Source organism: Equus przewalskii, chromosome 5, assembly GCF_037783145.1.
Source record: "Equus przewalskii isolate Varuska chromosome 5, EquPr2, whole genome shotgun sequence".
NCBI lineage: Eukaryota > Metazoa > Chordata > Mammalia > Perissodactyla > Equidae > Equus > Equus przewalskii.
In genome coordinates this window covers 711,221-733,152 of record NC_091835.1, presented here as the reverse complement: position 1 = coordinate 733,152, position 21,932 = coordinate 711,221, and the positions used below count along the sequence as shown (strand labels likewise).

The 21,932-nt window shown below is 35.6% G+C and overlaps 1 protein-coding gene across 13 annotated transcripts in view; it reads left to right on the top strand.

Annotated features, from left to right (window-relative positions):
• The window catches only part of KANSL1L (KAT8 regulatory NSL complex subunit 1 like), a 137,346-nt gene that overhangs the window by 66,160 nt on the left and 49,254 nt on the right, over positions 1–21,932 (top strand). For 5 of the 13 annotated variants that reach the window (XM_070619818.1, XM_070619815.1, XM_070619810.1 and 2 more), the window contains one exon: positions 11,893–12,058. In XM_070619818.1, coding sequence (XP_070475919.1) covers positions 11,893–12,058 — 166 coding nt within the window. Of the gene's footprint in view, positions 1–11,853; positions 12,059–21,932 lie in introns of all 13 variants that reach the window. The other 8 variants (XM_070619816.1, XM_070619813.1, XM_070619804.1 and 5 more) reach the window with 2 other exon arrangements.

The following is a 21,932-nucleotide window of genomic DNA, read 5'->3' as shown; positions in this document are numbered from 1 at the left end:
AAAACAAGACAAATGGAACAGTGGGCGTAGGGGAGGAGGAAGACATTACCTTCATTGAAGCCACTGTTTGACTTACAGTTAACTTCTCAACAGTAATTACGGGAGCCAGAGTACAGTGGAATGATATCTTCAGGATGTTGAAAGAACTGTCTACCTAGAAATTCTCTTCTCAGAGAAAACATCTTTCAGGCATGAGTGTGAAACAGATGTTTTCAGACATTAAAATGGAGAGAGCTTGTCACTGGCAGACTCTAATTAAGGATAACCGTAATGAGTGTGCTTCAGGCTGTGGAAGGTGATGATCCTACACTGGTAATTTGAGATGCAAGAAGGAATAAAGAACAAATAAAATGGGAAATAACTCTGTGGGCATCTGTAAACAAACAGGAGTAAAATATGTCTAGTGGGGTTAAAAAAAAGTCCATGGCAACAATAGCATATGGTTCTAGAGAAAGGTAAATGGATTCAAATTGTTCTCAGGTCCTTGAATTGTTCAGGAGGCCCGTAAAAGTGCTGATTTAACTTTCCATCTTTCTTAAGTATGAAGAGGAGGTACACATAGAGGAGGGGGCTTCTTGGGTGCTAATAACGTTCCGTGTCTTGGCCTGCGTGGTGGTTATGGGAGAGTGGAGGAGTAGGAGAGGCATTGCTTCGTATTTACAGGTTAATCGTGAGATAAATGTTTTATGTACTTACCTATAGGTATCTTATATTTCACAATAGAAAGTTAAGAAAAATAGGGCACAAATTATATACTTCAAAAAGGATAAATAGAAAATACTGTGGTTGTCATAGTTTTGAAAAAATATTTAAATGCTGTTTAAATATTTTAAATCCTAATATTTAAATCCTAAAACTGAGCAAAATTTGACTAGTTCCACACTGTTAAAATTATAGCCATAAAATATCAAAATTTTAAGATGGGAATGCCACATTAAGTAGGAATGTGATATTTAATTTGTTTAATTTGTTGAAGGGCAAACAAAGAGAATTGAATCTCATTTCAACATGTTTCTTTAAAATTTAGTGATAGAAACTGATACAGGTATTGATTTTATAATCCTTCCTCTTTTCTTTTATCTGTCAAATCTGTCTTAATCTAGGATGGCTGCTCTGTCTTTTCCAATGAAAGCATTCATACATACTTGTGGAAAGCAGATGAAGAATGGCTAAAGAGAAGGACCAGTAGCTATAGCATATTTTTAGTTGTCCCCACGACCTGAAAAGTACTGGTATATTCAGTTGTGAATTTTGAGGTACATACTCAGCTGAAATGTGTAAATTAATACAAATGTCAGACCTAATAATAGCAGTACAATAATAGGAATTTGCAGAATGTTTGTAGATACAGGCAAAAGTATATTTCAAAGTAAGGAAATTTGATAATTTACTGTGATAAATAATATATATTTGCCTTGTATGTTCTTAAAATTGTCATTATGGTGTCTAAATATTTATATTCTCTCTGATCCAAAAGTTGTATAAAGTCTTAACCAACATTTGACATTGTTCAGTGTCCACTCTAACCAAATTTCTACATCATATTATCTTAAAAGGTCTGTGTTGGGTCTCTTAAAATGTAGTGTGCCACTCAACAGATCATGACTAAGAGTTAAGTGTATGTCGTGCAGTAAACAGACCAGTTGTTGGGAGACAGTATATGATTGTGTGACAAGTAAAGGAGATAGTATATATAAATCTCTTATGACATGGCCTGGCACATAAGATGCTGCCTGCCTCATAATATTAGCCATTGATATTTTATGTAAGGACATAATGTGTATTAAAATTGTAGATATAGTCTGTTATTTCTTTTATACCCTAGGCAGTGTACTAGTCACTGATTTAGAACTATTTCTACTCTTTTAAACAAGTGCTTCCGAGTGGCCCAAGTTACGATAAGGATTTTGAGGGCATATGTAGGGCCTCACAGGCCAGCTATTACTGATGACATTCATTGTGCAGATACATACTAGGAGCCACTGAGGTACCATTTATCTTTCCATCATATCTCTTGGGAAGATGTAAAACTGCCATCCTGCCTTTGTCCACCTAGTTTGTGTGGGACCCTGTAATTAAATCAAGCACTCTAAAATTCAGGATGAACACACTGTTGGGTTTTATTCTCATATTACATAAAACATAGCTCCTCAAAAAACCATCTTGGGACATTTAATCTCTTCCCCTCCCCCCCAAAAAAGTTTTACCTTTTGTTTATTCTTAATCAATTATAGTGTTTTTTATAATTTAGTGGTTTCAGGGTAACTTGTGGTTATGGGACTATATACATTTTTACATACTCTTTTTGTTTTAGACATTTTGTGACCTTGGGCAAATCAGTTAATCTCTTTACATCTCATTTCTTTATCTTTAAATTTACTGGGACACAAATATTTTCTGAAGTAGTTTCTAGTGCTAATATTCTTTAATTAAACATTTATCTTTGAGGAATTCCATTTTCTGAAACAAATGAACAATAAAAGCATAAAGATTTCAATACAGCCTAAAATGTGTATCTTTTTGTGACATCACTGTTCTGCTTGCTTTGAATGTAATAATTTTATGTGAGTTTCAATCAAGAGATTTAGTGAATAGATAGAAATTACTCAACATGTCTTACTAACTTTAAAGCACAATCTAGAAGTTACTACGGAAAGAGATACCCAAGACAGAAGGAGGAATGAAGATTCTACTCAAGTGCCAAAAATTTTCAAATAAACCATTTGGGAAGAATTAAGTAAAATTTAGTACATTCTGCCTTTCTTAGATGATACTGAACTTAATTCCACTTTTCTTTGATGACTCAAGCTCATCACTATGACCAGATCCTCAGGAACTATTGAGATGAATAGGTGTAGATCTGTAAACGAATCCACTTAGTAGTCAACAAATACCGCATGAGGACTTGAGTGGCCAGGCACTGATTTGGGCACTGGGGACACGAGGTTAAACAAAAACAGATGTGGTCTCTGTCCACTAGTTTGGGAAAAATGACGTCAACCAAATAATCACACAACTAAATGTGTAATTTTAAACCCTGATCAAATACTATGAAGAAAACTCATTATTAAGAATATCACTTTGGAGTCAGACAGATCTGAAATCACTCTCAACTCTGCCACTTAGTAGCATTGCGATTTTGGGCAACTTTCTGAATCACAGTTAATGAGAACAGTCTGATTCCAAATTGTTGTGACCATCAAATAAGATTACAAATGTGATATTATTTTGCTATTTTTTCACTTGTTGTCTCTCTGCCTGCTTGAGCATGTAAGCTCCATGAGAGTAGGAATTTTATTTTGTCTGTCTTCTTAACTGCTATTTCCCTAACAGCTGGATCAGTGAGAGTCACATTTTGGGCACCAATAAATATTTATTGAATGAATGAAATGTCTTTCAAGATTTCTTGCAGGTAATCAGCATTCCATAAAAAATATTTTGCTCTTATTTGTTTTTTCTCCCCCATAGTTTGATTGATATTTTAGTTGCTGCTCTCATGGCTGTCTCCTGTAGTTCTGCTGCCTCTCTTCTGGTTTAACTCTGACTAGAAAATCAGATGACCAGAGTGGTAGAAGTATCTGTACTAGATTAAGAGACGTTTCTCTAGTAGGAGAGAAGGCCTCTCTTAACAGTAACAGGAGTAAGCTTTCGTGCATGGACTTAGTGAGATCTTTTTTGGTTATTTAAAAGGTTTTTGCAATTTCAGCTGTAGTGTGTTTACTTGGAGTTGCCAGATAAATAATCTCATAAATGAAGTGTTACAATTCTAATAAAGCATATTTATTCTAGCTTTATATCATATATCACAATTTTTGTATATAATTAGGTTAGAAGAAATTTAAATTTTGAATTTTTAAAGTTTAGCCACCTATTCTGTATATTAATTTTTAGTGGACCACATAAAACTTACTGTTTGATATATATAGATAGATAGATAGATAGATAGATATTTTTTTGCTGAGGAATATCAGCCCTGAACTAACATCTGTGCCAGTCTTCCTCTATTTTTTACATGTCGGTCGTTGCCACAGCATTGGTGATGAGCCGTGTAGGTCCACACCCAGGATCGGAACCTGCGAACCTGGGCCACCAAAGTGGAGTGGGCCAAACTTAACCAGCAGGCCAAGGGGAGGCCCCTGATATAATTTTTGAAAAGTATTTAAGGTCATTTTTATAATATCCTAATGATCTGTTCTCACAATGTCTGAAATAAATTCACCTGGTTAATTATTTTCCAGGGCACCTGTTTGCCCACTTGTTATTCATTGATTCCCAACCCCCATCTCTTGTTTAATGGCAGTATCTCTCAGAAGTCAGATGTTTTTTAGTTTTATTAATCTTGGCAGCAGGATCTAAGATGAGTCACCAGAAACCGAGCAACTGCAAAGATTGAGTGTTCAAACAAATGAAGCATTACATTTCTTCATCATAGAGAGTTAGTAGCTTTTAGATCTCACACTCTAAAATGAAGATGAAATTTTGTAAATGGATCCTTATTTAGCCCATGGGGTATTATCTCTGAGAAAGTGAATTTCTACCTGAAATAACGTCTAGATTTTTATGATGGTGGCAGTGGTTTATTTTTGCTTTAATGAGTCCTAAGATATGATATGAAATTAAATTCCAATGAATCATCGCCATGCTATTTATTTCGACTAATGGTAATTATCTCATGAAATGCAACCATTCTTTCTAATTGGGTATCATGATTGAAAAACTGCAGTTATATTGGCAAACTAATCACATATAAAGTAATTCTTTAACCCTCATAATATTTGCAGTAGTCACTTCTCAGTTATGAGGAAGGATTGTTTATTAACAGCATATTCCAGGCTGCTAATAAAGCATAATAAAGTGAATTCACATATTTTGAGCTTTAACAGTTCTCCAGATTTTGCTAACTCATTTCAGCTATTTCCTTTCCTGACACATTTTTTTCCTATGGACTTTTTAAAAGCAAATTCTATTGGTAATTTAACTGTAAATATTTTTGTATATTTCTTTGATAAACTCTTTTTTTTAATATACCCAGCATGTTATCATCTGCTTATTATTCTTATAATATTAGCCATAATTTGTTACTATCATGAAATTCTCTATCCATATTCGGATTTCCCCAGTTGTCACAAAATTATCTTTTTATGCTTAATTTGTTGTAATCAGGGTCCAAACAAAGTCCATATTACATTTGGTTATTATGTCTCCTAAGTCTCTTATTCTCAAATAGCCACTTAAAAATGTATTAGAAGTTCTTAATACAAAAAAGAAGACTGTAACTTTTAGATGATGTTTTTTCTTTTTATAAAAATAGTACAAGCTCATTGTAGGAAAACTGGCAAATTCACAAAATACTAAGAAGAAAGTGGAAATCACTTATATTGCTAAGAGTATGTTTACTTCCTATCATTTTTATCATTATTTTCATAGTTGAGATCTATTGAAAGCAGTTTTATTATATCTCACTTCAATAATATTATATCTGTCATTTTATACTTAAAATGTTTTTTCCATTTTAATGGCTGCATTAAGATCTACCTTTTTTTTTAGAAAAGGTATGTATTTTAATTCTTTTAGAGAGACCACTCTAATGTAGAATGCCATTTTACAGTCTCCTTCAACACATTTTCTTGTTGTTAGGGTTGAAGAGACTTGTATTTTTGAGTAAGGGGTATAGTTCCCCTACTTAATACCCCGAGTGGAAGAAATGGCCTGGTCTAAGCATTGTTTTCTGTGTACCAGATAATGCCCGGATCTTGATCCATTGGTCATTTGAGAGAGGTGTTTGCTTTTGCCATTTGGAGGACAGGTAATGCCCCTAGTGGGCCATTGTCGTAAGTTTATATAAGTCCTATTTTGTATAATTTCTTTAAAATTGGTTACTGCCATCCTCTGTCATTGAGTTACCTGAGTGTGTGATGTGTTTGTTTCTCCAAACACTATCATGGAAAGAGAGGATAGTAAATTCCACGATTGGCAGGACTTTGGGCATGAGCGAAAGTTTGGGAAAGACTGCTGCCTCCATTAGCTGCTGTAGGTCGGATTCGTCAGAGAACTCCAACTCGTGGAAAGGAGACACTTGAAACAGAGATTGCAAGTCATGCAAAAACAATGATTTTAGGTGTATTTTTATGGATACATTAGTTTTCTAGGGCTGTCTTAACAAACTACCGCTAACTGGGTGGCTTAAAATAACAGATGTTTATTCTTTCACCGTTCTGCAGGCTAGAAGTTCAAAATCAAGGTGTCAGGCAGGGCCGTGTTCTCTGAAGTTTCTAGAGAGGGGTCCTTCTTTGCCTTTTCCTAGCTTCTGGTGGCTGCTGGCAGTCATTGGCGTTCTTTGGCTTGTAGACCATCTCTCCAGTCTCTGCCCCTGTCTTCACATGGCATTCTTCCCTGGATGGGTCTCCTCTTTATCTCTGTGTCTCTTATTGTAGGTACATCAGTAATTGGATTAATGGCTCACTCTAATCCAGTATGACCTCATGGTACCTGATTACATCTGCAAAGACTGTATTTCCAAATAAGGTCACATTCTGAGATTCCTGGTGGATATAAATTTTGTGAGGACACATTCAACTCAGTACAGTGGGTGTGGGTATTTGTGTAAATGAGTATATGGGGAACTGAGGGCGCTATCATAATCTCTTTGGGAATGTACATTCTAATTCTCTAATCCATTTTTTTAATACTTTTTTTTTTGGTGAGAAAGACTGGCCCTGAGCTAACATCTGTTGCCAATCTTCCTCTTTTTTTTTGTCTCTCCCCAAAGTCCCGGTACCTAGTTGTATATCCTAGTTGTAGGTTGTTCTAGTTCTTCTATGTGGGATGCCACCACAGCATGACTTGATGAGCAGTGAGTGTGTAGGTCTGCGCCCAGGATTCAAACAGGCGAACCTGGGGCTGCCCAAGCGGAGTGCATGAACTTAACAACTCAGCCACAGGGCCAGCCCCTCCATTGTTGATTTCTGCTTTTTCTTCAGTGTATTTAATGTGAGAATGGGTGAATGTGGGGAAATGTTGAAAACTACTGGCCCAGAACAATCTTTTTAAATACTGCATTGAATACTTACTATCTGCTGTTCCTTGAGAATAATAGATAAAAATAACTTCTTGAATTCTTTTCTATGCTTTTATGCTTCTAGCATTCTAAATTTATAACCAGTCCCAAAAGTTTTCTATTTACTAAAACTATTAGAGCAGAGCATCATAATATTTATTCCAGTCCTTCTAAGAACACACTTTGGCTTATGCAAAAGGTTGTTGAACACTTGAGTAATTTACTGTGAAAAAATCAAGACTATCTTTGACTGGGTTTATGAAAAAAATAGATTGAAATTAGACTATTCTTCCACATCCATCCACCATGACCACCACCACCAAATGACACCAAGGGGTTAGCTAATAGATGTCCCTGTGTACCTATATCTTTAGATTGTTTTATTTACTAATTATGCTATAAGTACATAATGTTTACAGAAATTGATTTTGGTAGTGATTTATAATAAAATATCAGGTAAAAGATTAATTGACTCACTTCCAGGCCTTAGGTTCCTGTAGTAATCAGAGTATAGGAATACATTGTTTAAAAATGCACTTGAAGTTTTCCATTCATACTCTATAAAAGCAAATTGAGTGCCTATTGTTATCCATAAATATCTTAACTGCTAAAATTTTCCAGAATTGTAAGTGAAAACCAATGATTTCAGAAAGTTATTAAATAAGAGAAATTCAAGTGTTAATAAAATGTGAACTCAGGACTTTTTGATATTTTCTTAGATAAAGCTGTCAGTCATTTTGTACTTTTTAGATTAAAACAGATTTTTTAGACTTGATTCATGCCTTCTCTTTTACAAATCAAACCATCTTATAGCTCTCATCTGCTTATTATTATTATAAATTTATGATGGGCATACTTGATTGTAAGATAAAATAAGATACATCATATCTTACTATCAAAAACTAACTTTTGTGATCAAAGAATGATTTAGAATGGAACTCAAGGCAGTGTAAATATATATCTTTCTAAAAGCTGTCTTGTAAGCTTCTGTTTAGGGCTGCTTTTGGCTCTTAGGGTAAAATGTTCAATGTTTACTCATCCCACTAAACTAATTATTTAGGTGTAGTATATGTCATACACGCACTGTACAAAGCACATAGCTGGAATGACAAACCTGACGTATATGTGTATATATTTCTCCAAATATTTATAGCATCTGCTGTTTGCAAGGTACAACATCGGGAACTTCTGATACAAGCATAAACAAAACAGTCTCTGCACTAATTACAGCCTAGAAAGGATGACAGACATAAATCAGATTATCATACAAAGAATTGTAAAGTTATCACCATGAAAAATGCTCTGAAAGAAAGGTGAACACTGCTGTCAGAGCTCCTGAGAGGATTTGACTGCATCTTTGGAGAGACTACACAAGGGCTCAAAGACTTCCCTGAGGAACTGACTTTTGAACTGAGAGCCAATGATTATTGGAAATTACGTAGGTGAAGGAGGATGTGAGAAAATTCCAGGAAGCAGAAATAATGTATAATGGGTGTGGTACTGTAGAGTGTGAGTTATTTGAGATGAAAGGAGGCCGTGTAGCTGGAACACAGAACAGGAGCGAGTGTGATGCAACATGAGGCAGGAGAGAGAGCAGGGGCCGGGCCTATTAGAGTCTTTTACATTCAGGATTTGAGTCCTTTTCTCAGAGCAATGGGAAGGATTTGAGAGATTTTAAGCAGTGTGGGGATGGGAAGAAAGGATATGAAAGGATTGGATTTATTTTCCCAAAAGATTGGTATAGATGGGATTGGAGAGGGAAAAGTGTGGTTGAAGGGAGACCCATTACAAGGCTGTTGGAGTAATACTGGCACAAAGTAGCTTGGATTATACAGTGGAAATGGAGCAAGGCCTAGGTTTAAAAACCCATCCTTACTGCTCCCCACAACCCCCAAGTGTTTCATTCATTTTAAAGCCAAATTATGCTATCTCCTTATAACAGAGGATCTAGGCTATCCTTTGGGGGATTTTTGTGGCTCTCTGATCAAAAACTTCCAGTTGGAAATCTAAAGAAGTGTAATGTGTTGCCTTACCTGGTACTATCCCACTTGTAAGCTTGCTATTTCAAGTCCAGTGGTGATTATATATTGATGTTTATTGATAGTTGTCTCGATAATTATATTATGACACTGGCCCATTGCATCCTCAGTTTCTGGGGTTTCCTAAGTGTACCTACAACTCAGTGGGAACACTAAGTCTTACCTCTTACTGAAATGTTCTTTCCCTCCTGGGTTTTCACTCCCTCCTTCTTCTATTATTACTACTTTTTTTGTTTGAATGTCGTGTGATGATGGTGTCTTATGTTGACTTATCAATGATATCTTTGTCTTAAGTTCTTGTTTTACTTAATACTGAGTTACCTAGATATTCTATTATTATCTCCTGAGGCAAAAGCCTTAGGTTATAGAGTCATGTGAGCAGGGTTGTTGTCTTACAAAGAATTTCCTCATAATTTTCCTCTTGTTCTGCTTTTCAAGGAGGTGCATTGATTGACCCTCTCTTTAGTGTAAAACACTATGCAAAATAAGTGAATTTATCAGTGATTTGCAATAACTCTTTACAACAACCTCATCAATTATTTATAAAAGTGGTTCGTGTACAGTGTTAGCTTTGGTGAGAATAATGTGCTTTATACATTGATTAGTAGTGAAATAAAGAGATGTCACGTCTTTCAGTTTCAGTAAATTCCCCCATTTGTTTGAGAAGGATAAATTTTTATCACACTTTGCAAGGATCCTTAATAGAAAGTGTTAGTCAAAAGTCATCTAAGGGTGAATTGTCTGCAATTGGGAACATACTTAAGTAAAGAAAAAAAGAATAAAATTAAATTTCTTTCTTATGATAATGTCAGCCACCTTAGAAATGTGAAAATGTAACATTTGGTGACACAAACGACAAGCTTTCCACTTATCTTTAAACCAGCTGTGGGCCTCTAACAGTTCAAAAGCTGTGTGCCGTCCTTCCCTAAGAAGATGGTGGCTCACATTCTCGAAGGTTCAGTCTCAGTGAGGAAGGTAACTACAGGCTCACTAACAAGGAAGAGTTGTAAATAGAGGAAGAGTTAGTTGGCTGGCTTCAGGCTCTCAGAAAAAAAGCTCTGCATTCTCCGTAGGCGCTCCGCAAGCAGTGTCTCTTTTAAGGAGCCAGTATAATCTGCCTAAAGGTGTTTCTAACTTGCTGGATGAAGAACCTCTTTTTGTGCTGGATCTACTCCTATCTTCCTAGATCCTAGCTCTCCTGACTTGATCACCTCTAATCCCTACTACCTCCTGAAACCTGTCTTCTTCCTGACCTTGACTCCCTTCTGTGCCAGCCACCTGCCCTTCCTGGTGCCTAACTTGATACTGACCATCGTCGATGCCTTCTGCTCACTCTTAACATGATAGCCCAGTTCCATGGCTGGTCTCTCAAGAGCAGACTGTTACTTAGCACTGATATGCTTAAAAGTCTTCATAGTAAAACATATGCTATGTTATAGAAAGTAACGTCAGGATATGAGATTGAACCTGTTAATTTGAGGGTAGCATTGTATCCTTAAAGCTTTCTCAGATATAAGATCTTTAGAACGTTTATTAACTGGGGCTTAAAAACATTCTTGACTAGAGCTCTCTGAAAACTAAAGTTAGTATTTTAAAAGTGAAATAGTTAACAGCTCTTCTCCCTGCACTGGTCTGGCCAATAGTACAAACCCACTTATGTATTTGTTGAATGTTTGATAGTCACCAAATTCCATATTTAATTATTCGCTTTGGTTTCACCAACATAAGCCATTAAGATACGTTTGTTTCTGGTTTCTTATTGCTGTGTAAAGCACTCTGAATTACTTACTTTATCAACAAGCTAATAGAGTATTTTATAGCAGCCATAAATATGACTCAAAACCAATGATCTTGCTATAGAAAAACCATATCTTATGTTTGCCATTAAACACCGATTCTACTTGAACCAAATAGCACATTTGGACGTTATATGTTGATTAGCAGTATCGCATATAGAAGATTCATTTGTTGATGTTAGAATACTAAACTGACTAGCTTCTGTCTATATAAAGAAGGTTGAAATTGGTACATATACTGCCTGAAAAGCTTAATTATTTTGTATGTCATATACTGGTATGAGTGAAATTAAATTTATGTGGCAATGAGCATTAACTTCCTCCTGATGTTCTGAGGTTTTGAAATATTTATATATAATGTTTAAAAATTAAGATGAAGAATAATTATTAAATTAATATGCTTATTTTCATGTGTAGTTTGTGTGCTCTGTTTCACTATTTTATAATTGTGGCTTCTGTATCATCAGAAGTTTAAAAAATTCCTAAAACATAGATGGATTGCATCTTTGTTTCAAAATTCACTGAAATGGTATGTGGTGCTTATTTAAGAGCAACTAAACAGTTATGAGACTTTAGCCCTTTTTAAACCTATAATCCTATGTAATTTCAGCCATGTGCAAAAAGAATTTGATGTAAATAGTTACAACACTGTGTACTACCTGTGAATTATTGATTTATAATGAACATTTACATTGTACTAATGAACTCAATGGAATCATTTCTAACCTGTGAGATATTTGTTTTGAAGGAGAAAATAGAAATAGAAATTGTTTTCACAACTTGAATATGTAGTTCCCCATTAATATTGGTTCTTTCACCAATTATTACCACAAAATTGGCTAAAATTAATACTCTTCTGTCATAATGGATCAAGGCAATTTACATTTAGTTTTCTTTGTCTTGTTTGTTTGTTTGTTTTGTTTTATTCCCTCCACTCCTCAATTATTTCATGGCATTTCAGTGCTTCAGAGAATTTAGATGAGCTCTCTTCCTCCAGTAGCTGGTTACTGAACCAGAAGCACAGTAAGAAAAGGAGAAAAGACAGGACAAGATTGAAAGCTCCATCCTTGACTGTCATGAGTACAGCAGCTCGAACACGGCCACTTCAGAGTTTCCACAAGCGAAAACTCTACCGATTGAGCTCTGCCTTTTATTGGACTCCACAGGTAAGGTTGCCTTTGGGAAAACATCAGCAAAGATTTTACCGTCAATATATTTCACATAAGAGAGGATATGGATCGTACAGTTATTTAGAATAATGACATCTAGAAGGCTATAAATATATAGTTTATAAATGACCTAATAGGTATTGACATAAGTGGAATTTAATAATTTTTCAACATAGCAGAGTATTCTGAAACTTTTCATATCTCCATTTTTTGTAATCCTTTGTTATTCTTAAACTAATTTGAGGGACAATACATAGCAAGGTGATTTTAAACTTTACTGGTAAGGGTAATAAGGAAAACACAAAGGTACTACCTGTTTGTCTTTTGCTTAGCAAAGAAAAAGGTAAAGAAAATCTGCACAGCTGTCAGCTATTTGGGAGGAAATGACATTGCTCTCCTTTTTAGATTTGGTACTTGTTAATTCTGGTGAGCACTCCTTTTCTTTTTTCTAGGATATAAGCAATTCAATTTTAGATGTCCATCTTTATACTTTTTACAAAGTAAATATACTCCATTAGAAGCATTCATTTAGAAAAGTGTATTTTTTATTTTTTAGCAAAATGTTATGTGTACATCTTTCAGTGCATCTCTCAACACCCTGTGGTTAAGGGCAAAATAAGTCATCTCTAGTTCTCATTGTATGACATGCTTTTTTTTTCCTATTATGTTTTTAAATAATATGTCAAAGGAAAAAAATTCTCTTTGATCTATCTATACTATCATTTAATATTATTTCTGATGATTACTATGTTAACTATGTTAAACATATTTGCATAAAAGTCAAGATGCTGTTTCATTAGAAACCATTTTTGAGTTCGATTTTGTAGGATCCAGTTATAAATAGGAATGTGGATTCTGACAAATTAGTTTTTATTAATAGATTGATTTTTACCATTTAGTAGTTCAGTTATTATTAGTATGCCCCCCAACTTGAAAATTCTTTTTAATGGTTTTATTTCAGAATTTTAAGAAATTTTACATAATCAAACTAATAATGAAAATAAAAAATATTTTTATTTAAAGTTTTTATATATAAAATCATATTTTATTTAATGATTTTTATTTAAAGTTGCTATAAGCAATAGGTAATATTTTTGAAATTGATTTTATATTTTCATAGTTACAAACAGAATTGTCTATCTAAAATATTTTACATATGAATATACTATAACATTCTGCCTGGAAGTAATCTGCTTGAGTAATTTAGAGGATTTCCTAGATGTTACTAAAATACTACATATGCCTTGATAATGTAAAGATTGGCCTGGAAAGGTGTAAGCAAATCTAAAACTTTCAGCAAACAAAGGAAGAAACAAGTGTTGGACTGTTGTTACTAGTACACCAAATAATTTGTCATATTCTAGTCACAATGCTGAGCATTTTCAGTATTTTATTTAATCCTCAAATATGTAACTGTGAGGCATTATTAATTCCACCTTTAGTTGCAGAAATTGAGGTTTGGGGAGATTAAGTAACTTGCCCAAGGTCACACAGCTAGTAAGCAATAAGTCTGGTTCCAAAGCCCATGTTCTTACTCATTACATTGATAACAACAAAAATAAACCAAATTTTTTGTGTGCTTGAATTCAGTAAAGGCAATATATTTGGGGATTGAGGAAGGGGCTTTGTGTGGTTAGAGGTATAGTCATGCACCACATAATGATGTTCTGGTCCGTGACAACCCACAAAAATGATGCAGATCCCCTAAGATTAGTACCATGTAGCTTAGGTGTGCAGTAGGCTATACCATCTAGGTTTGTGTAAGTGCACTCTGTGATGTTCACACAATGAGATCACCTAAGGATGCACTTCTCAGAACGTATTCCCATTGTTAAGCAATGCATGACTGTAGTAAGAAATGCATCATAAAAGATGGGCTTTGAAATATAAACAGAATTTTGAAAAGGTATGGAGGAGATAAAGAATTTTAAGTGAATAATTGGAACAAAGATGAAAAAAATGATGGAGAATAGCAAATGCCCCACTTCCAACTTATCTCTCAAATTGGCAAGATAATAGTTAATTACCTTTCTGAACTTAATAAATCTCATTTCTCTCAGGATGCCTTCCTTTGACATCCCCTCTGTGGGGTATATATTGATATAACACCCTGTGTTATAGTAATTGATTATTTTATAATAATCCATTTATTTTTCTGTCTTCTCATTACATTGTAAGTTTTTAGAGAATAAGGACTATATACAATAGTCCCCCCCCTTATTTTTGCTTTTGCATTCTGAAGTTTCAATTACCCGCGATCGACTGTGGTCTGAAAATATTAAATGGAAAATTCCAGAAATAAACTAAGTTTTAAATTGTGCCTCGTTCTGAGTAGGGTGGTGAAATTTTGTGCCATCCCACTATGTCCCTCCTGTGACATGAACCGTCCCTTTGTCCAGCGTATCCTCGCTGTATACGCTGCCTGTCTGTTAGTCGCTTAGTAGCTGTCTCTGCTATCCGATTGAGAGTCATGGTACCACAGTGCTTGTGTTCAGGTAACCCTTATTTACTTAACGATGGCTGCAAAGGCCTAGAGCAGTGGTGCTGGCAATTTGGATATGCCAAAGAGAAGCTGTAAAGTGCTTCCTTTAAGTGAAAAGGTGAAAGTTCTTGACTTAATAAGGAAAGAAAAAAAATCATATGCTGAGGTCACTAAGATCTATGGTAAATTTTATTAGAGTATACTGTTATAATTGTTCTATTTTATTGTTAGTTATTGTTGTTAATCTATTACTGTGCCTAATTTATAAATTAAACTTTATCATAGATACTTAACAGGCATACCTTGGAGATATTACAGCTTTGGCTCCAGACCACTGCAATAAAGTGAATATTGCAATAAAGCAAGTCACACAATTTTTTTGGTTTCCCAGTACATATAAAAGTTATGTTTACACTATGTGGTAGTCTGTTAAAAGTGCAGTAGCATTATGTCTAAAAACACAATGTATGTACCTTAATTAAAAAGTGCTTTAGGGGCTGGCCCCATGGCCTAGTGGTTGAGTTTGCATGCTTCCATTTTGGTGGCCCAGGTTCATGGGTGGTTCCCGGTAGCAGACCTACACCTCCTGTCAGCAGCCATGCTGTGGCGGCATCCCACGTACAAAATAGAGGAAGACTGGCAGAGATGTTAGCTCAGGGCGAATCTTGCTCAGCAAAAAGAGGAGGATTTTCAACAGATGTTAGCCCAAGGTGAATCTTCCTCAATAACAACAACAAAAGTAGTTTATTGCTAAAAGATTGTAGCCATCATCTGAGCTTTCAGAGAGTTGTGTATAATCTTTTTGCTGGTGGAGGGTCTTGTCAAAAGCGCACTATCTGCAAAGTTCAGTGAAGTGAAGTGCAATAAAACGAGGAATGCCTGTATAGGAAAAACCATATTTATCTATAGAGTTTGGCATTATATCTGTAGTTTCAGCATCCATTGGGGTTCTTGGGACACATCCCCTGTGAATAAAGGGGAACTATATTCCTGAACATATGAGGCTTTCAAGAGTAACTGTGCAATAGTATATGCTCAATGAGTAATTGTTTAATGTGTGAAAGAATTGGTGTGGTAGAACGTAGGAAGATATTTAAAAGGCAATAGAGAGCGAGAACTTGTGAGTGTGTGTTTCCTTGATTTGCCTTGTGAAAGTTCCAGTGGAACTTTCTGTAATGATGGAAATGTCCTATAAATGTCTGTCCTGTCCCATACAGTAGCTATTAAATCCATGTAACTATTGAGCACATGAAATGCAGCTAGCAGAACTGAGGAATTGAATTTTTAGCTTGTTTTCTTTTATGTTTTTTGGTGAGTAGTATTCCATTGCATATGTATATATACATATCTTCTTTTTTTAATTATTTGATGAGGTCATAGTTTATAACATTGTGAAATTTCATTTTTCAGTCACCACATATATGTGCCCCTTTACCCCCTATGTGCACCCCTCAAACCCTCTTCCCCTCTGGTAACCACTAATCTGTTCTCTTCGTCCATATGTTTGTTTATCTTCCACGTATCAGTGAAATCATATGGTATCTGTTTTTCTCTATCTGGTTTATTTCATTTAACATAATATCTTCAGCGTCTGTCCATGTGGTTGTAAATGGAACGATTTGGTCTTTTTTTATGGCTGTGTTCCATTGTATATATATGCCATATCTTCTTTATCCATTCATCAGTCAGTAGGCACTGGGTTGTTTCCACATCTTGGCTATTGGGAATGATGCTGCAGTGAACATAGGGGTGCATAAGTCTCTTTAGATTGTTGATTTCAAGTTCTTTGGATAGATACCTAGTAGTGGGATACTGGGTCATGTGGTATTTCTATTTTTAACTTTTTTAATGTTTTTTTATTTTTATTGAGTTCAGAGTAGTTTATATCATTGTGAAATTTTAGTTGTACATTATTTCCTGTCTGTCACCACATAACTGCTCTATTTCACCCCTTGCGCCCATCCCCCACCCCCTTCCCCTGGTAACCACTGAACTGTTTTCTTTGTCCATGTGTTTATTTATATTCCACATGTGAGTGAAATCATATGGTGTTTGTCTTTCTCAGTCTGGTTTATTTTGCTTGGCATAATTCTTTCCAGGTCTTTCCGTGTTGTTGCAAATGGGATGATTTTGTCTTTTTTATGGCTGAGTAGTATTCCATTGTATATGTACACCACATCTTCTTTATCCAGTCATCAGCCGATGGGCACTTGGATTTTTTCCATGTCTTGGCTATTGTGAATAGGGGTGCAATGAACATAGGGGGACGTATGTCACTTTGGGCTGTTGATTCCAAGTGGTTTGGGTAGACACCCAGTAGGTGGATAGCTGGGTCATATGATGTTTCTATTTTCAGTTTTTTGGGGAATTTCCATTCTGTTTTGCACAGTGGCTGCCCCAGTTTGCATTCCCATCAGCACTGTAGGAGGATTCCCTTTTCTCCACACCCTCCCTAACATTTGTAACTTTTTGTCTTTGTGATTATAGCCATTTTAATGGGTGAAAGGTGGTATCTTAGTTTAGTTTTGATTTGCATTTCCCTGATGACTAGTGATGTTGAACATATTTTCATGTGTTTATTGGCCATCTGTATATCTTTGTAAAAATGTTCATATCCTCTGCCCATTTTTTGATCGGGCTGTTTGTTCTTTTGTTGTTCAGTTGTGTGAGTCCCTTATATATCATGGAGATTAACCTCTTGTCGGATATATGCTTTGCAAATATTTTCTCCCACTTGGTGGGTTGTCTTTTTGTTTTGATCCTAGTTTCTTTTGCCTTTCAGAAGCTCTTTAGTCTGATGAAGTCCCACTTGTTTATTTTTTCTTTTGTTTTCCCTTCTCTGAGAAGACATGGTATGTGAAAAGATCCTTTTAAGTTCGATGTCAAAGAGTGTACTACCTATATTATCTTCCAGAAGTTTTATGGTTTCAGGACTTATCTTCAAATCTTTGATTCCTTTTGAGTTTATTTTTGTGTATGGTGTGAGATAATGGTCTACTTTAATTCTTTTGCATGTGGCTGTCCAGTTTTCCCAACACTATTTATTGAAGAGATTATCTTTTCTCCATTGTATGTTCTTGGCACCTTTGTCAAAGATTAGGTGTCCATAGATGTGCGGTTTTATTTCTGGGCTTTCACGTCTGTTCCATTGATCTGTGTCTCTGTTTTTATACCAGTACCATGCCGTTTTGATTACTGTAGCTTTGTAGTACATTTTGAAATCAGGGATTGTGACGCCTCCAGCTTTGTTCTTTTTTCTCAGGATTTCCTTAGCAATTTGGGGTCTTTGGTTGCCCCATATGAATTTTAGGATTCTTTGCTCTATTTCCATGAAGAATGTCATTGGGATTCTGATTGGGAGTGCAATGAATCTGTGGATTGCTTTGGGCAGTATGGACATTTTAACTATGTTTACTCTTCCAATCCATGTGCATGAAATCTCTTTCCATCTCTTTATGTCATTACCTATTTCTTTCAATAATGTCTTCTAGTTTTCATTGTATAACTTCTTCACCTCCTTGGTTAAATTTATTCCTAGATACTTTATTCTTTTTGGTGCGATTGTAAATGGAATTGTCTTCTTGAGTTCTCTCTCTGTAAGATTGTTATTAGAGTATAGATATGCAACTGATTTTTGTATGTTGGTTTGGTACCCAGCAACTTTACTGTAGTTGTTAATTATTTATAATAGTTTTCCGATGGATTCTTTAGGGTTTTCTATATATCAGATCGTGTTGTCTGCAAACAACAAGAGCTTCACTTCTTCACTCCCTGTTTGGATTCCTTTTATTCCTTTCTCTTGCCTAATTGCTCTGGCCAAAACCTCCAGTACTATGTTGAATAAGAGTGGGGAGAGTGGGCATCTGTCTTGTTCCTGTTCTCAGAGGGATGGTTTTCAGTTTTTCCCCCATTGAGTATGATGTTGACTGTGGATTTGTCATATATGGCTTTATTATGTTGAGGGAATTTCCATCTATCCCCATTTTGTTAAGAGTTTTTATCATAAATAGCTGTTGGAGCTTGTCAAATGCATTCTCTGCATCTATTGAGATGATCATCTGGTTTTTATTCCTCATTTTGTTATTGTGGTGTATCACATTGATTTGCGGATGTTGAACCATCCCTGTGTCCCTGGTATAAATCCCACTTGATCATGATGTATCATCTTTTTGATGCATTGCTGTATGCGGGTTGCCAATGTTTTGTTGAGGACTTTTGCATCTACGTTCATCAGCAATATTGGCCTGTAGTTTTCCTTTTTTGTGTTGTCCTTATCAGGCTTTGGTACAAGAGTGATGTTGGCCTCATAAAATGTGTTAGAAAGCATTCCATCTCTCCTAATTTTTTGGGATTCTTGAGAAGGATAGCTCTTAAATCCTCTCTGAAAGTTTGGTAGAATTCTCCAGGGAAGCCGTCTGGTCCTGGGCTTTTATGTTTTAGGAGGCTTTCAATTACTGTTTCAATCTCTTTACTTGTGATTGGTCTATTCAGATTGTCTATTTCTCCTTGATTCAGCTTTGGGAGGTTGTGAGAGTCTAAGAATTTATCCATTTCCTCTAGATTGTCCATTTTGTTGGCATATAGTTTTTCATAGTGTTCTGTTATAATCCTTTGTATTTCTCTGGTATCCGTTTTTATTTCTCCTTTCTCATTTCTAGTTTTATTTATCTGAGCTTTCTCACTTTTTTTCTTTGTAAGTCTGGCTAGGGGTTTGTCAATTGTGTTTATCATCTCAAAGAACCAGCTTTTTGTTTCCTTTATCCTTTCTACTGCCATTTCTGTTTCAATAGCATTTATTTCTGCTCTGATTTTTATTATTTCTCTCCTTCTGCTGACTTTGGGCTTTGTTTGCCTTTTTCTAATTCAGTTATGTGTTTTGAGATTGCTTATTTGTTATTTTTCTTGTTTGTTAATTTGAACCTGTATTGTGATGAATTTCCCTCTTCGTACCACTTTTGCTGCATCCCATATGAGTTGGTATGGTATGTCTTCATTTTCATTTGTCTCCAGGTGTTTTTTGATTTTTCCTTTAATTTCGTCATTGAGCCATTGGTTGTTGAATAGCCTGTTGTTTAGTCTTCACATCTTTGTCCCTTTCTTAGGTTTTTTTCTTTTTAGTTAATTTCTACCTGTTATTATTTCAATCTTTTTAAATTTATTGAGGCTTACCTTGTTTCCCACCATATGGTCTCTCCTTGAGAATGTTCTGTGTGCACTTGAGAAGAATGTGTATTCTGCTGATTTTGGATGGAGTGTTCTATATATGTTTGTTAAGTCCAACTGGTGTAGCTTTTCATTTAATTCCACTGTTTCCTTATTGATTTTCTGTCTGGATGATCTGTCCATTCATGTGAGTGGTGTATTGAGGTCCCCTACTATTATTGTGTTATTAGTAATTCCTCCTTTTAGGTTTGTTAATAGTTGGTTTATGTACTTTGATGCTCCTGTGTTGGGTGCATAGATATTTATAAGTGTTATGTCTTCTTGATGGAGTGTCCCTTTGATCATTATATACTGCCCCTCTTTGTCTCTCTTTGCCTGTCTTATCTTGATGTCTACCTTGTCTTATATAAGTATTGTGACACTTGCTTTCTTTTATTTGCCATTAGCTTGGAGTATCGTCTTCCCTCCCTTCTCTCTGAGCCTGTGTTTGTCACTGGAGCTGACATGTGTTTCCTGGAGGCAGCATACTGTTTGGTCTTGTTCTTTAATCCATCTCGCCACTCTGTGTCTTTTGATTGGAGAATTCAATTCATTTACATTTAAGGTGCTTATCAATATATGAGGGCTTAATGGTGCCATTTTATCACTTGTTTTCCAGTTCTCCTGCATTTTGTTTTTTTCTCATCCTGTGTATTTTGGTCTACCAATTGAGTTATGTAGTTTTTTATGATGCATTTTTTTGTTTTCTCCTTATTTATTATTTGTGTCTCTGTTCTACTTTTTGTTTAGTGGTTACCACAAGGTTTGTATTCAAAATCTCACGGATAAGGTGGTCCATTTTCTGATGGCCTCTTATTTCCTTAGACTAAACTGATTCAGTCTCCTTCCCCTTCCCCTCCTAAGTTGTTTTGTCACATCTTATTCCATCTTGTGTTGTGAGTTTGTGATTAAAATGACGAGATTATTTTTGTTTTTGGTGTTTTCCTTCCCTTTATCCTTAATGCTATTCTTGAGTATTTGCTAATCCTTTCTGATGTATAGCTACAATTTTCTGATTTTTGTCTACCTATTTATCTCCTTACTCCATGCTTTGTAACCACTTTCTCACTTTTTTTTTTTTCAAGTATGGGGGCCTTCTTGAAGATATCTTGTAGGGTGGGTTTTGGGCTCTGAACTCCCTTAGCTTTTGTTTATCTGGGAATGTTTTTATTTCTCCATCATATCTGAAGGCTATTTCCGCTGGATAGAGTATTCTTGCCTGAAAGTTTTTGTTCTTCATAGATTTTGAATATATCATTCCACTCTCTCCTAGCCTATAGGGTTTCTGCTGTGAAATCTGCTGAAAGCCTGATAGGGGTTCCTTTGTAAGTCATTTTCTTCTGCCTTATTGCCCTTGGAATTCTTTCTTTGTCATTCACTTTTGCCAGCTTCACCCCTATATGCCTTGCAGTAGGTCTTTTTACATCAACAAATTTAGGAGATCTGGTAGCCTCTCCCACGTGGATTTCCATCTTCTTCCCCAGGTTTTGGAAGTTCTCTGCTATTATTTCTTTGAATAAGGTTTCTGCTCCATTCTCCTTTTCTTCTCCCTCTGGAATACCTATAATTCTTATGTTGAATTTCCTAAGTGAGTCGGATATTTCTCAGAGACTTTCTTAATTTCTTTCTAGTCTTAGTTCTCTCTCCTCTGTCTGGAGCATTTCAATATGTCTAGCCTCAATTATGCTGATCCACTCCTCTATGATGTCTGCTTGAGCATTCAGGGAATCCATATTTTGTTTTATCTCTTCCATTGTATCTTTTGTCTCCAGTATTTCTGATTCATTCTTCTTTATAGTTTCAATCTCTTTTGTGAAGTAGCTCCTGAACTCGTTGACTTTTTTCTCTACATTCTTTTAACTTAGTTTTTTGATGATAGCTATTTTGAATTCTCTGTCATTTAGATGACATATTTCTGTGTCCTCAGGACTGATTTCTGGGTACTTGTCATTTTCTTTCTGGTCTGGAGACTTAATATAATTTTTGATACTGCTAAAGGACATGGCTCTGTTTTTGCCCATCGTGGTGTTACTTGGTCTCAGTTACTGCCTATCGCTGCTGGATGGGGGTCAAGCATTGCATATTCTGAGCCTTCTTTCTTCAGCCGAGATCCCAGGCACTGGAGCCAGTGCTGGGTGGGTGAGGGGGAGGGACACTTTCTTCTATGTGCTCTTGGGGTTTGCTCTC